Raw genomic sequence first — 16,483 nt, 5'->3', positions numbered from 1 at the left:
TTTGGAACGTTTCCAAATGTTTTTATGCTTATGTACTAGACCTGATTGTATTCTTGTGCCATAAAACATTAAAAAGTCCCTTCTTGCTTAAAAGAAAAGGGCACAGGGCAACAGCTAGCGAGGTGAAACATGTTCCAGCCGTACTCTACATCCAGTCCCCATCCTCGCACGTGTAACAGATAAAGAACCTAGCAAAAGGTGGAGGTTATGTTAACCATATCTCTGAATAGGAAGCTCATTACATCTACAAAACAAGTAATAGATAAACGGTAAATACACGTTAAAATGAAAGAGGGAGGTGTCCCTGCAAACCGCTTGGCTGTTGGGCATGGTCTGTGGGGTCGGGTGGGATGCAGCCACGCTCGGCGTCGGCGGCTGGTCTCCTTCAGGGCTTAGCCCTCCTGAAAGAGCAGTTGTTGCAATTGCATCTTGAGTGTTGTGCGTGTAATTTTTGCTGGTCCTTCAACTCAGGAAGGGAGCAAATGGGTCTTAAACATATCTTCAAAACGGAAGGAAGGATTGGATGGAGTTGTGGGGAAGAGAAGGCTAACTGTAGGCACAGTAACAGCTGTGAAATATGTAAGGGACTGTTGCAAAGAGATGGGGCGTAACCTGATGGGTAGTGAAGGAAATGAGTTGTAAACGTAGCGGGGGAGATGAGAGGCAGGCATTTAGGAAGAAATGGGGAATCATTCAGGATGGCAATGTACTGGGAAAAAACACCCCAAGGGCTTGGTGCAGATGCTACAAGCGCTCCCAATTTCAAAGCAGGTTAGACGGCCATATGTAAGAAATTACCTAGGCATTCCCCTTGCTCCCTGTAGTCTCCTTCTAACCCTAGCTCACAGTGGCCGCAGATGGGGTAGGTCTCAGAGTACTTTTATCACACGAGGAAAAAAGACATCACAGATGGAATTTATGGACTAGTGATACCCTACGGTATCAGCGGAATGGCTTATTAAGTCAATAGAAATTACAAAGGATTGGCAACTGCGCGCTGATTTCAGACTTTGGAAGCTTAAATACATTTTGTGGTTGCTGTCCAACCAATTTCTTCATGAACAAGATCAAAGTGACTGTTCAGGTGAAAATTTGTGATAGAGTTCCAGTTCAGGGAAGAAGGTGACTTGGAAATGCCAACACTGGTACTTGCTGAGAATGATTTGAAACTGTTCCTCTCTCCCTCTCTGACTTTATGTAGGCAATGTTTTCATCGTGGTATTTTATCCTATGTTTACTTTCTTTTTTTAGCATTCTTGTCTTCAGCTGTGATCCAGCTCTGCTTTTATATTTGCTGCCTTTTGGGTGTTTTTTTTAAGGCTTGTTCTTTTGTAAAAGGCAGTGTTTCCCTCTGCTTGGAGGAGACGATGTAGAGTGACTACAGAGGAAGGATTGGGGTTTAGTCAGGAATTCCTGAATCCTGCTTGTGGGTCCGTCTGTGAGCTAAGATAAGCTTACACGGGGACCATTATTGTTCCTTAAATACATTTCATCGCTTAGCTACTTGCTGGCATCTTCTGTTGCAGAGTGTTTTATACAGATTGTTTGATACCCGGCTGCCATCAAAGTGCTACTGCCCATCTCACAGTTTTCTTTGCAAATATTAGAAACTTGAACCTTCCAGGATACCTTTAAGAGCTGATGCTACTGTTGCCCTGCAAACATCGGCAGCATTCGGAACATACCTTACTGTGGGTTATGCTCCAAGTACCTGTGAGGGAAGGCTTTATGCAGATAGATGCAAAATGGTAAATGAGTGTAGCTAGTAGCTGACTTACTCGATATGTGAAATGGTGTTTTTATCCTCTTTCAGCCATACTCTCAGAAGACAGAAATTCCAGCGAGTCTGCCTGGAAGAATAAAATTTCTCTATCTGCCCTAAACACTCCAGAGCCAGCAATGATGCATGAACCTTTAGTTGGCAGCCAGAAAAGGAAAGCAAGGAAAACTAAGATCACACATCTTGTCCGAACAGCAGATGGTCGAGTGTCACCAGCAGGAGGGACGCTGGGTAAGGAAATTGGCGTTTAAATTTTGTTAAAACTGAATGTTTGGAGAAGGTTTGGGACTGCAAGCAGCCGGTCAGGGAAGTAGTTCTCAGTTAGCTTGTTTTCATACCTGCTTAGGTCATTCTGTAAAATACAGGTATTAATCAACTGGGAAATCACTGAGTCTGTGATGGCCAACTTCTTTTGCTGGAATGCCCAAATCTGTCCTCACTGTGGGTACTTCTCTCTTAAGAACTAAGGACTCATACTGAGAGAAATGGAAAATGGTTACCTTTCATAGTTTGTTTCCAGCCAGCGAAGAAACTACACTGCACCTATTTATAGGATGTAAAAATAAATTCCACAATGGGATGGTCAATGCCCCAGTCCTTGCAGGAGTCCTCTGCGCTTAAAGTAACCTTTCAGGACTCCTGTTAAACAAAAGCTCTCTTGCCTGACCTAAAATACTAAACGCAGTTGAAAGCAAAATCAGTAAACTGCTTCATAAACCTTAGTACTGTGCTTGTGCCAATAGCTTGGGTCAGAAGAGGCTGCAGCCTGAATCGGACCACACTTGCAGAAATCAAAGTCCTAAAGGTTAACACCAGACTAGTCAGCGTATCGATGGGCTGCTGTGAATTTAAGGGCTAGATGTGCAAACTTTGGTTTCTTTCATTGCAGAGGAGAAGCCAAAAGAGCTGCCACAAAGTACTCTTCAAAAAACATCAAGTGCAGAAACAGATTGCAACGGTGAATGCTCCAGAAATGCAGAGACAGAAGAAAATCATAGTATTACGTCAGATATGCCGGCGGTGTCTGCGTTTTTTAGCTTAGCTGCTCTGGCAGAAGTAGCAGCCATGGAAAATGTACACAGGTATGGTTTGTTTTTCCCCTTGTTGTCTAAGTGAATAGTACGTGGCAGCCAGCTTGTTCGGAAAGCATGTGAATTGCAGACTGTTTAATTTGGCCTGTGTTTCCTCTTCCGCAGCTTTCCATGAATGTCTGTTTTGCACCACTTGCTTAGTAGTGTTAAGTCTTCACCCAAATGACAGTGTAATCTATTTCAGTCATCAGTGAAGTGATCCTCCTTGGTAGGCTTACCTACCTATTTTTGCTTATAAACAGGTTCATGTGCTCCTTGAGATCCTAACGAATGAGGGTTTCTAATTATTATGAGATGCTATTTGTCAGATAATAGCAGATTTAAATAGCTATTGCATGCTGATCTGCCGTTTTCAGTGGCCTGAAACCATGGAGGGAATTTCATGTAACTTCAGCTGAAGAAGCCTTCATGTCGACCATGGCTGAAGGAAGCTAACTTGTTATTTTTGCTCTTGTGCTTTGCTGTGTAGGAGGCAAAGCGCCTGCAGAATGACATGGGGCAGAGCAACTCTGGGTGGTGGAAAGCCACATTAGTTTGTGTTGGTCCTCTCAGTTACTGAGTAGACCCTCCACACAGATAAGGTGGAGAATGTGCAGGTTACTTAGGGCTGTTGGATCAGCCCAGCATGGTCAGATCCTGCCTGCTGGATGTGCAAAGGGAGGAAATCCATCACACCAAGTCCTCCTTGGCTCCTAATTGTCCAGTGTTGTCCTTATGATGCTGCGGCTTCTTGGAGATGAAACCCCGTCCTTCCCTGCAGTAGAAAGTCAGCGAGGACATGCTGGGCCAGTTTGAAAGCATCACAGCCTCTGCAGATGGCATTTGGCAGGTTGCTGACTGCCTGAGAAACTCCACAAGGCTTGACTAAGGTTGACGAAACCGTTCACAGCCTCAGTTTACTGGTGGTCTCGTGGGCCCCATTGGCCAGCCCAGCCCTGCCTGCTGAGGCTGCGCATCAGACGCCAGAAGGCTCGTAGAAGCACGGGGGCCCTAGCAGAAGCAGTGGGCTCGCCCCAGCCTGCTAGCTCTTCCCTGCAGCGGCTGTTGTCTTGCCTAAGCAGCACCGTTCTGGGTCAGAAGTGTTCTCGTACTGCAGCCAGCCTGGCCCTTCCTCCCAGCATTGCCGAACAAGTGTCTGCTATCCAGACAGCAAAAGTCTGACCTTGTTTCTGGCATCTTCTGTGGTCAGAAGCCACGAAGTGGGACCTGGGGAAGTGCTGTGCTAGGCTCTGCCCTCACTCACAGCCTTGTGGTTTCATTGATTTCCAGTAACGCTGACCAGAATCACACAAGAGCAACAGGATTTGCTTCACTGTGGTTTTCCCCTCTTTGTTCCTCAAAGAGTTCTTGTCCTCCCAGTTGTTTCCCCACTGAAATGAGATGTTTTACATAGCCTCTTGTTTGGGGCTGCCTTAGTCCCGCTTGTTGTCATCTCACCATACAGCTAGAGCAATGCAGCACCTTCCGTCAGGCCTGAAAACACCAAACTGGCACGTGTCCAGCAGCTGTTGCAAATTCTGGCCTGTAATCGCCCCCGGGGGGGAGATGACAGCAGGAGAGGACTCTTTGTCAGTAGGAACTTAGCCACATCTTGCAGATTTGGCAAATGGAAATCAAAACAGAAACCTGGATCTGATGCACTAGAGGCTTCTCAGTTTTCTACTCTGTCAGCTGTTTGTTATCTTGTGCAACTCGCTTCTTTATTTGCAAACAGCCAGAAAGGAGAACAACAGCATTAGAGGTTTCCTTGATGTGTTTCTTCAGTGTCTGAATTTAATTATTAAATAATTTCCCAGAGCCTTGGGCCATGGAAGCCAAACTCCTTTTTAACTGTAATTAGAGCTTGTCTGGAAGTAGCAGCGTGGTTTTCATTCGGAGGTTTCTGTTTGGCTGTATTTACCTTGTGCATGCCCCAGTGCAGCATGCAGCTGTGAGCCCGAGCTGCGTTTTGTGCCAAGGTCACTCACTCCCTTGCCCTCCGGTTCTGCAGAGCACGTCGGTACCTCCGCGCCCGCCGGGGCCTTGGCTGTGCCAGGGGGAGCAGAAGTGGCCCTTGTGTAAATAAGAAGTGAGCCCCAGGTTTGCGTTGCTGCAAACGACACGTACTGCAACCAAAATAGAACCTGACTTGTGAGATTAGGTAACAGGCAGTGACGTGCTTTGTGTATGTATTTTAAAAGGCAAGCTGCAGAGGAGCTCTCCCAAGTCCATCTGCTACAGTGATTGATGTTGATTTAGAGCATGTTAATTCTGGTGCAGTTTATTTTTATGATCCCCTGTGCCAGGGGATCATTTGTAAATTAACACCGCTGTAGTAATGAGAGAGATGTGCTGGGCTGATGAAGTGTTAAGTCATGAAACCTGGAGTAATTGCAGTGTGCGACCGTGCTGATGAGTAGATTTCCGTATTGTTGAAAAGCTGGCTACTGGCTCGCGTTACCATGATGTGTGCATTTACCTGCTTTTGCCACGCGTGAGCTGTACTCTGCCTCTGCGGGCTGAAGCCCCGCTGCCTTACAGAATGAGTAACAGTCCTTGTGTGCCCCTGCCTTACTCGTCAGCTGAGCATTTTGGTTTGTGTAAGTCAAACACCATTGCGCCATGGCTTTGCCTGACTTTGCATCGTGTTGCAGGTTGTCCTCGGGACGCCGTGCTGCTGTTGCAGGAACACCTCTACAGGCGGCTGTAACGGCAGTGTAGGGGCACTGCGGCAGCGGGCAGTGACGGTGCCGTGCTGTCAGACGTTCAGTCCTATCATGCGCCGCTTCCCATCCTTTCTGGTCTGCTAAAAGCACCTCCTGTGCTTCAAATAATGATGGGTGGCTTTTCTTTTTTTCTTTTGCAGAAGTCAGAGGGCCACGCCTCTCCCACATGACGGACAGCCAAATGAAATGTCTCAGGCTCCAGTGCTTATTTCCTGCGCTGACCAGTGAAGCTCCACTTTATTGTAAAACATTGTGCTTTACCTAATATCCTAGCCTTGTCTTTTATCAAGGGAAGCTAGTCAGTCCATATGATGGAAACTATAGACTGCAAGCAAGTGCTTATTGCTCTGAGTGGCCCAGAATTCACTGGAAGCCAGACGTTAGCAACTTGGGCCAGGTCCTCAAATCGGAACCCAGTATGTAGAAGGGTGATATTAATTGTCTATTAATGAACAGAAATGGAATGATCCCAGAGCTTGCTTTCTATTGAAGGCTTTTAAACAGTACATAGGTGGTTGGTGTGAAAAAGGCTGCCTTTACTGTTAGCTCACACAGCATCTCTTTTACCAACCAGAGAGTACGGCAACTAGTTTCGTATAATACCTAGTTATTCTAAATGAAAATAAAAAAAAAAACAAAAAAAACCAACAAAAAAAACCAACAACAACAAAAACACTGACGCACTGCACTAGTTATTATTAGATATTCTTAGTCATTTTTGTACATGAAGATTTAAGTTCTAAGATGGTTTATATTAATAGGTTATGCCTACGTTTATATTGTAGAATGAATTTAAAACCTGTTCCAGAGAACTCAAGGCAGCCTGGACAGATGTACCATTGTTAGCGGTGTTTGGGCAGCCACGTGGTCCAGATGTTCTGCACTTTTATATTTGCCACCGGAGTGGTAGAGTTTACTGGGAAAAATTCTGACAGGCTACGTTTAGGTTTGTTTCTTTTTAATTTAGCTTTGAATAACCAGGATGATGTGCATTAGAAAAAGGAGTGGTGTATGGAAAAGAAAATACTGCAGATAATTGACTTGTCTTTCATGCCTTGGAGGGTTCCTTTATTTTTGCATAGATATCTGAGCGACTTGGTGAAACTTTCCTGTAAACAAAAAAGTACTGCAAATGCGTTTTTCAAAAGTGACCTTAGTATTATTTCACCTTTCTGAAAAACCTAAACCCGTGACTTTTCGATATACATGTACACCAATACACATACCTTTTACATTCTACAGACACTGGCATTGTTGTAGTTACTATGCATGGTCCAAATCAGCTTCAGAATTTGCGTAAAGGGCCAATTACAGTTTGCGTTGGTGAAGTGGCGAGTTGTATACAGATAAAACTACAACCGAAGAGTAACGTTTGACTGAATTCAGACTACCAAACAGATCCATCTGCCAGTTTCTGTCCTTGCTTATGTCGAATTTTTGTGTTTTGCTCTCATAAATGCATCCCAGAAGCAGGCGGAGTGTATCACTTGGCCTGTTACCTTTGCTATCTTGACTTACACTGTTGTACAACTGAACATTAATTCCTACCAATAGATGCAAAACGATCACTATTAATTGATCTAAAGCTACAAATTCGACAGGGTACTTCTTCAATAGCACAAGATGTTTCCCTACTTTTTGCATTGTAGCACAACAATTTACCAAATTGGACTCCAGCAATAATTTTCTATTAGTCTTCATCATACCGGCTGAACTTTTGATAGTATTAGATTGAGTTTGAAGTTCTTTGAATTAAGTCTTTAAATGATGCGAGTTTACATCATTCTATCAGGCATTCTTATTTATACTTGACTGAACTGATAATGTGTTTGGGGGTTATTTTGTAACTAATTTGATGTAATAGCCATATGGACAGTAACTCTATTAACGCTTGCTAGGTTTAGCCTTTCATCGTTGTAGCTAAGCGAAAGTCTTTGGTTCAGTGTCAGGAAACAATATACAACATACCACACGAGTTGTAACAAAGGAGTGAAGGTCTGACGAAAGGCAGGTAGCTGGGAAGTGTCACTGAAATAGCACCATCGAGGATGCATGTGTTGGAAGAAGGGAACAACGACAAAAACGAACAACAAAATTTACGAGCCAATGAGTCAGTGAAAAGGCTTTTTAAAAATTCAGGTGAATATATGACTAAGAGCCCCTAGAATGCCATTGCAGCCTATGGCAGTATTTTTAATAAGATTTTAGTAAAGTTTTATAAGTTATTTTAACAAGACAGGAAAAACTTAAAAAGACTTAAAACTGTTGGGTCACAGCAAGGTGGCTGTTGGAGTTTTGGACCACTTTATAATTAGCTGAAATCCAAATACGTTACAGTGCAGGCCGTTCACGTTGACAATGGTACTAACTTATTTCTCTAGAAAACCTTTAGAGTAGATATATTTTTGTCAAAGCACCCCATCCTTCCTCGATTTAAATTTCAATATTGTTCCTGAAGATATTTCTGTATATTAATGGTACCTTTTTTAAAAGAAACAGAAAATTACTTTTTTCTATATGAATTAATATCTTACTTGATCTGCTTTTCCTTGACTTTCCCTTAGAGAGGGGGTAGGGTTGGGTCAGTTTACTGGATATGACTGTTTTCAGATACTTACAAACCTTTTTGTAGATATGCTTAATTTTTAAGCGATTAGGCACTGAGAGTAGCAGAAATCCTGCAAAGCTTTATAGTTCACTAGGCATTTGCCTTTGTTGGTTCTCTGAGTGACGTCTTGATTTGAGTAGCTAGAAATTTCCCTGAATCTACTAGAAGGGGTATCAGTATTTTCAGGTAACAAAGTCTGTTAGCACAACAAAAATTTCAGACCAATATCTTACTGTATTGGGGTTGGGTTTTTTCCTTGTTTGTTTTGTTTTAATTTTTATTAATTTCAGCTGCTTTCATTTTGGAAAATCTATTGCTATTGTGTGTACTTCAGTATACCAGCAAACACTGTTACCCGTTAACACATTGTCCACAAATGCCTCTAGAGAAGAAATTGTTGCACCTTATGTATATCTCAAGCAAACCAAAATATGATGCTTTTCTGCTTTGTTTATTCTGAATATGTTGTATCATACTTTACTGAACCCATTTTAACTTAGCTAAAGCTATCGATATTTATGCATTTCACATTATTTTCTGGATCTGAACCTGTGTATAAATCTTTCTTTAAAAAAAAAGAAAAGCATTTACCGTAGTTGTCCTCTGTGAGTTATCCATGGGAGAGGGGGGGAATCTTGTCTCAAGTGTAAAATGCAGTACTGTCCCAGTTTTCCTTGGTTTTTATTTATTTAGTGATCTTTGATATTTCATATGTAGTTTTGAGGTATACAAAATATGTTGTCGTAGCCGAAGCTACAGATCTAAGCAGCTGGGAGAAAATTACTTTAATGTCTTCTTAATTGTTGTAGTACTGTATACAAATATGGGAAAAACGTTCTGCACAACATTTGAGATGCAGATTCTTATCCCCACAGTAGGTTGTTTTCCAATATTAGACCAAATCAATCAAAACTCAAATGATCTTAAAGGTCTTTTTCCAACCTAAAGGATTCTATGATTCAAAAGACATCTATGGAGATTACTTAATGCTCTGCTTATGGCAGTAACTACCCCTTGAATGTGCTGTGATTTCAGAAATAGAATATATTTATTTAAGATGACTGAATGCTCTTTTATACTAATACAATATTCCAAAGTCATGAGCAAGAGACTTCTTGGTAGTTTGGGTTTCTATTTTATAGCATTGGTGCATGACTTTTGAAATTAAAGTGGTAAGCGTTGTCGGAAAGGGGCGCAGGAACGAGGGACTGGTAGAAGCGTGTGAACTTGCGGTGTTTAAATTCCAGCTTTGGTCTTTATTATTTGGGTGAAAGCTGTCTTTGTGGCATGAGGCTGAGGAGCACTCTGCAGTTTGTATCGAGTGGAAACCCGAGGGAGCTGGAACTCATATCAGAGCAGGGGATTTGCCTTATAGTTGGGATGCTATCTTTCGGAACAGGATATTAAATTGAAGCAGTTTTAATTTCCACTGCCTGTTTAGCTACTGTACGAATACTGAACAGACTGAAGGCAACAGTCGTAGACGTGGGACAGCTAAGAGAGGAGGGAAGGAGAGCTGCCCTTTGGTTTCAGTATGGCAAAGTTATGGCAACAAAGGGGAATTAGAAAAAACGATAGATGTATATATGTGTGTGTATGCGTGTGTGCATGTGCGCCTGGGTGTGTACATTCTGGAAAAAAAAAAAAAAAGGTGGGAAAAACAAAAACATGATGGGTCTACAAGAGACTACAATGTACGTTGACCCTGTGAGTGCACTCCCTTTTTTTGGATGCTGAGTCTACTATGGCTACCTCTCCTAAAAGACTACTTTTGTTGACTTCCATTTGCTTTCAGGCTTGATTGCGTAATCTTTTCAGCCATTGGTACCATTTGTATATCGCTGTGTGCTTCACTTTCCAAGAGCAGCGTTTCTATAGCGCAGGCAGCGTAAAGGCTGAATATACAGCAGTGCCCAAACTGTGTTGCTGGAGCGTTTTTGTTCAACCTCTGCCGTAGGCATGTGGGTTGCGGGACGCGGGCCCACTGGCTCTGGTTGGGTCAGTGAGGTCATTTTGGGTAAAATGCGGTGCTGGTGGGGCGCTGGGCTTCAGTGGTTGCCAGAGGTGACGCAGTAAGCCAAGCGCTGCTCTTGAAACTTCTTCTGGAAGTTTATGTTTGATTTCACAAGGAAACGTAACCGTGCAGCTTGTGTCTAGTACACCGTGCGTTACCCATTAGACACTGCTCGTTTGCCGTGCTTGCTGGGTAGTGTGTAGAGCTCCTAGGTGTCTTGCCGTGTTCTGTGATGCTTGGGGCGTCCGAACCTTGTACATAGTGTGGAACTGTCACCTACAGCTGCCAGGATGCTGAGGCACTTCAGGACACTGGGCGCCGTGAACGAGTGCATTTTAGGCTGTGAAGGAGTCACTTGCCTCCTCCCCCGGTGTCCCCAATAAAAAGGCACAGTGAGGTTTATGCTCTCACCTAAGTACTATTATATTCATTTATATACTCGGTATTTTCTACTGAATTGACAACCTTGAAGAAGCTTATGAGATGGATGTATATTTTATGTTCCCCTAGTAATTCTTCTAAGGCAGAAATCTAGGAAGACTTGGCATGACATCTCCACTCAGCATCCCACCTACGCTTACACCGAAACCCATCCTTACTGCCGGGCCAGAGTTGTTGCTTGCACCGGGACAGTGCAGAGCCCCCGTGATGGACCACTACGCTCTTGGCGATAAGCTTGGGCTTGCGTGACGTTCCTGGGGGCGGCACGTCCTGACCCTAGGGCCTTCAGTGACGTGAAAACGACTGCAATTAGCTTAACATTTATTGAGTTCTTCCAAATAATTACGTTGGAGGTTCTGGGTCTTGACTGTTAGCACATACCAGCAGACCCACCCTGTACTCTACTGGCAAACCCCACAGCTGCCCAGGCTAACTGCCCAGGCTGCTGAACGTCACGCTCTCACCTGCTCTTTGCACCCCTCCAACTGAAACCTGGTTTTCCCCCATGCACTGCTATACCTTAACCAGCGGTTGGGGCTCTGAAGGTGACAGAAGCAGAGGAGGCATGTATGTGCGTGTGTCTGCATGCGTGTGTACGTACGCGTCCACACGCGCACATCGGAGTGCCATGACTTGCAGCGTGTTCTCTGCAAAAGTGTTCCTGTCTTCAGTGATAAAACAGCATGAGGTTTCTCAGACGATAGTTTTCCAACTTTCTTGCTAGATTTCTGTCTCTTCCCTTCACATTACACCAGAAGGTGTGATTTGTGAAAATCACACCTGAAAAAAACCACCACCCCACAGTTCCTGCTAACCTAGATGCTGCGCAAACCTTCTTTCTCAGCAGTGCTTGCTTTTAATAACCAGTATCTGTTCATAGTTTTAACACAACTGATTTGCCATGATCTTTCTTCCTAGAGCCCAGTCCTGCAACTTTCATTCTCGCACATAATTCCACTGAATTTTGACCTAGTATCTGACTTTATTCTCTCCAAAGCTTGGTGAAAACATGCCTTACAATAGTTCATCTCCACCAGTGGTATAACAGAGCTACTGCCTTCTTAGATGTGTGTAGTTAAAAGTAAGTCAATAAGCACATTTATAGAATGTCATACTTTCTTCAAAAACCTCTAATTTGATATCTTTAAGTGCACATGTTAAGTCATGTGTATAACATGCTAAAGTATGTTAAACTGTGATAATAAAACTGAATAAAATATTTAATAAAATATTTGATAAGGACCTTTAAATAGATTTCTTTATGTTCATTCTATTTTGGTTATCTAGTGTGTGCCTGTAAACAGTTTCCCATTTAAAACTAATGATTGCAAATAAATACTATTCAAATGGAGCTTCTTTGATGCTTCACCTGCTTTACTATCACATGATTGTTTACTTTAACATACCACTGAGTTAGCAGTATTTGCAGAGTTTGGTTTTAGAGATAGTATGAATTTGTTGGCTTTTCTTATACTTAAAAGGAAACAAGCTCATTTTCCACCCAAAAAAGGAAGATGCCAAACCCCAGAGATGGAGCCTCAGAACTGTGAGCTGTAGTTCCCTGTCAGCTCATCCATTCAGCTTCTCCACAGGGACTGTAAAGAGTGTTGCGTATTTTGCAAAGAACTTCTGCCCATTTGTGCTTGCTTACACGTTGTCTATTATGGGAGCTTCCATTTTTTAGTTTCAAAACTTCCAAGCCTGATTCAGCCCTGTTGACATTGCTGGAAAGATCCATAGACCCGTGCGAGTGCCCCAGAATTCAGTGGATTTATATCGGCATAAAGCTGGAGACCGTGGGACGGAGAGAGCCCGGACTCCGTGCAGTTAGGCTCTGGGAGAAAAGTTTGCCTTTTCTTCTGAGCCTTCCAGGTGTCCGCTTTGTGTTTCTGGATTTTGTCATCTTTGCACAATTGGGAAGCTCGTGTATAGTCCACACCATCCCGCGTGAAGAAGCTGTTGCTGTGTTTTCAGTCCTTGGACACTAAGAGAACTTGCTCAGAAATGGATTCTCTTTTAGAAATAAGTGGCAAGGGTCGTCAATATTTAAACTTACAGGTCCTGACTACTTTGGAAACTTAAATCAGGACTCTGTTCTGCCCGTATTTTTTACCATCTTGAGGCCTGAAAATTGGGCAGTTGGGGATCTTGTCTTTACCTGTCCTTGGATGCCTGAAGCCTCCTTGGTCACAGTGAATTTTTCTGGCCACAGAAGACCCAAGCAGAGACTTCATGAAGCCAGCAGGCACTGGTTGGTTGTGTGGCAGCAGAACTGTCTCCAAATCAAAAGGAGCAGAAGGGGGAAGCCTTTAGGTTTGTTTGGGGTTTGGGTTTTTTTTTTTAACTGTGTGCCATTTACTCAGGAAAGAAGAACTGTGTACAATCGTGCACTGCCGTTACTGGGCATGCGTCAGTATGTCTGCAGAGAAACGCCAGGAATGGAAGAGCTTCAGCGATAAAGGCCACATAAAGGTCACACTTGGGGAAGGAGGAGAAAAGCTCTGTTTCCACGAGCAAAAAAAGACAGACAAAATCTTAAGAAATGCCTATTTTTTCAGTATAGTATGCCCAGTCAGGGACATTGAAGTCACTATGCTGGCTTTTTTTCATTACTGAATTACCTTAGGACAGTCATCTCGATTCCTCGAACTCCCATCTTTTCCCATCTGCTGTCATTTTGTTCTTCCAACAAAAGACCCGCTGAATTCCCTGACTCTTGGTGCATCTAGGTGTGCTTCATAGCCAGCTCACATTGCTTCCTGCAGCTGCGTGGCATTGCACTGACACTTTCTTAATTGTCAGGTAAGATACATTTCCATTAATATTTTGGAAAAACACGGGGTGGAAAGGCATCCTCCTCCTTCTCCTCGAGTGCCGTGCTTCTGGCAGGCATGCTGATGTTCTCCCCTTGGTACCGTTTGCTGGGTCCTTTCCATTGTTCATCCCGGAGTTATTTAACATGCAGCCAACCCCGCTTTCAAATAGGTTATTTTCTTTTCTTTTTTTTTTTTTCCCTACAATGTGACAATGTTAAGTGAGACACAAAGTATACTTGAGCATACCCTAACCATGCTATATACCAGCTTGTGAAGCTGTTGGTTCTTCAGTAGGACACTAGCACTTTGTAACAAAATACAAGATGCGTTCCTATATCTGCTGCAAAGTTCTGTTTTGTTTTGTTTTCAGAAATAAAACCTGTAAGATATAACGCCTACCATCTATTCAGTGTCATCTTCTTTTTGTGGACTGTTCTTGGCACAGCAGCAGTAAGAAATTGAGCTCTAATGTATCTAAAACGTACTCTAGACTTCAGCTAGGCTTCCTTGGCTCCTTTCCGAAAGGAGGAGATCTTCAGCAGCAGCAAGCTAGCGCGAGATGCAGCGCGCTCAGCCCCACTTGAAGATCCAGCCTACATAAAGCGATACAAAAAGTTCATTCCGTGCCGAGCAGCACTTCAACCTATTCATCAGCCCATGAAACACGAGGAACTGGTTGAAGTACACCCCAGAATCAAACCGGTTGAGTCAGAATGTCAGGTTTAGCACCGAACTGTAATTCTCTGAATGAGAACACCTTCTGCTTTAATCCCCTCTGTAGCATTGTGTTGGTTTTGTTTGTTTTGCTTAGTGTTTGGATCTGGAGTGGAACCATCGCGAGTGTCAGGTGTGTTTGTTGTGGTTTTGTGGTTTGCACACTAAGCAGACCAGTGTTGCCATCAAACAACATCCAGTTTCAGGAAAAAAAAAAGGGGGGGGGGGGGGGGGTGGAATCGAGTCCTTGGGAGATGTCCTCCTGATCCAAAAGAAGTGTTTGGAGTACATCTTCAGATCAGGGACGTGGCCCACCAAAGGCTTCCCAGTCGTGGCAGAGCAGCAGGCTTGGGCAGATCAGTCTGGGCATCGGTTCCCTTCTGAGGTCTGGGTGGGTCCCCTGCACACCCAGTCCACACCTCGAGTTACAATCTCATTTCAGGCTTTCCTCGTAAGAAAAATCTTGATTCCTGGGTGTGTTTATGAGTGATACTCTTAAAATGATATTGCTGCTGGAGGGCTTAAGACTGAGCAGCATGTCACCAGAAGCTTTGAGGTCTAGTATCTCAGATACCAGCCTCAGAAAGGTTATCTTAGTGGGGTTTCTGTTCTAATCGGGGCCTTCTAAATGTTGCTGTCTCATCACTGTGGATTATGAAAACATCTTGCCATCTTTCAGTAGTTAAGGAGAATTTGCAAGTGAGATAGTTCCAATCTGTCAGTAATTCAAGATGCTCTGTGTTGGTGTCTGTCTCTAGCGATAGCAGCTTTCGTAATGCCGCGGAGGCTGGCTGCAGCTCTGGGCTACGCACGTTACGGTGGGCCTGGGCCCTCGAGCCAGTGTATTTTCACTCCGCGGGAGCGGTGACCCTGGTTCAGACGCGCCGTTGTCGTTAGCGCAGCTCAGGGCGACACTGTTTGAGGTGAGCTCATGGCGTGTCTCTCTGACAGGCTGCCGCTCGGTTCCCTCTCACATTCCGAGATGCTCCATCTGCTCTGGCCCGTGCTGGCTGGGGCAAGGAGCCGCGCTTGCCCACCGGGGAGCTTCCCGGGACTCCCAGCCCGGGCACGGACGTTGGGCATGGAGCAGGGCTCCGGCCCGGGGTGGCCCTCTCACTGCGGCCTCCCGGCCTCTCCCCGTGGGGGTGGCGAAGGTTTTCTGTGCCGCAGCAGCTTTGTCCGTGCAGCGGGATCTCCTCCTGCCCGCAGCTGCTCAGGAACTTGTTGTAAAACAAAATGAAGCCAGCCCAGCTGGGAATCGCCGGTGAGGCTGGACCTTGATGAGCTCCCAGGTTTCCATAGGCGGGAGCCTGGGGGCGAGGGGGGGGATGTGTGTTCGGTTTGAGCAGCTCCACGCATGGTGTGCAGAGATTGACAGGTTGTGGCAACAAAGCCGGGTTTCCTTTTGTTGTGAGGAGCAGTGTTTTCTAATGGAAGTAAGGTGGCAGGGAAATTGCTGTCGCAGCAGATGGACTTTTTTGTTGTCTTCAAGAGGTTCCAATTTCAAGAGCGAGGTTTGCCAACTGGTCTGAAAAAAAAAAAACAAAACAAAAACCAGAGGAGAAATTGCCACTCTAGTCTGTGGCTTGGAATGGATGCTGTGTTTTGCTTCAGTGCCTGTAGTGATAAATTCTTCAGTCAGAAGTAATGTGTGAGCTACTTGAGGTGTGATGCAGTTCTAAACCATCCCATTCACTTCTAGATGACAAATGCATTTGGCACGGAGCGTGAGTGCTGCTAACGAGTGCTTCCCTGCATGTACGTCATAAATAACAGCAAGTGCTCATCTGCGTTTTAATCAGGGCTTAAGAAAATTCTTCCTGCTGTGTTTCAAGAAAATCTGTTGTGCTTGGCAGACACAAGGCATACTTCTACCCTGGGAAGTAACGGAGGGAAGCATTTGCTATGTGACTATTTTATCTCAGTAGGTAATTATTTTCAGAACGTCTTTACTAGTAACTTACCTGTAGCGTACTGTATGTAGGATATAGTTAATTCAGCTCTGGGATCATTTAACGCAAAGGTAACTACTTGATTCTCATGCAGAAATCCACAGCTGAGGGAATCTCGTAGGGATGAAGGGCTGCTGAAAGATGCCGCGTGCAAAGGCTGGATCCCGTAAGGCGTGGGACGCACAGCGTGTGTGACTGCACGCCTAGTCGGCAGGGATCGGGACGGTTCACAGTGCAGTTGTGCTGACTCGCACGAGGGGAAAGCAGAAGAGGCTGTGGCTCAAACATCGTATTTAAAACCCATTTGATTCACTGAGTCCAACTCATGGTCGTCGGCACTGTGTGCTCTTGCCGGAGGGAGC

General features: G+C 44.4%; 1 protein-coding gene across 17 annotated transcripts in view; it reads left to right on the top strand.

Moving 5' to 3' along the window:
- Positions 1-13,847, top strand: part of BBX (BBX high mobility group box domain containing) — a 145,779-nt gene extending 131,932 nt beyond the window's left edge. For all 17 annotated transcript variants that reach the window (XM_037378247.1, XM_037378245.1, XM_037378249.1 and 14 more), the window contains 3 exons: positions 1,814-2,011; positions 2,670-2,862; positions 5,717-13,847. In XM_037378247.1, the coding sequence (XP_037234144.1) occupies positions 1,814-2,011; positions 2,670-2,862; positions 5,717-5,804 (479 nt within the window). In that variant the 3' untranslated portion in view covers positions 5,805-13,847. The remainder of the gene's footprint in view (positions 1-1,813; positions 2,012-2,669; positions 2,863-5,716) is intronic.
- The last annotated feature ends 2,636 nt before the right edge of the window (positions 13,848-16,483 follow it).

This window comes from Falco rusticolus, chromosome 2 (assembly GCF_015220075.1).
Source record: "Falco rusticolus isolate bFalRus1 chromosome 2, bFalRus1.pri, whole genome shotgun sequence".
NCBI lineage: Eukaryota > Metazoa > Chordata > Aves > Falconiformes > Falconidae > Falco > Falco rusticolus.
Note: the sequence above shows the minus strand (reverse complement) of the source record. Positions and strands in the feature narration are given on the sequence as shown.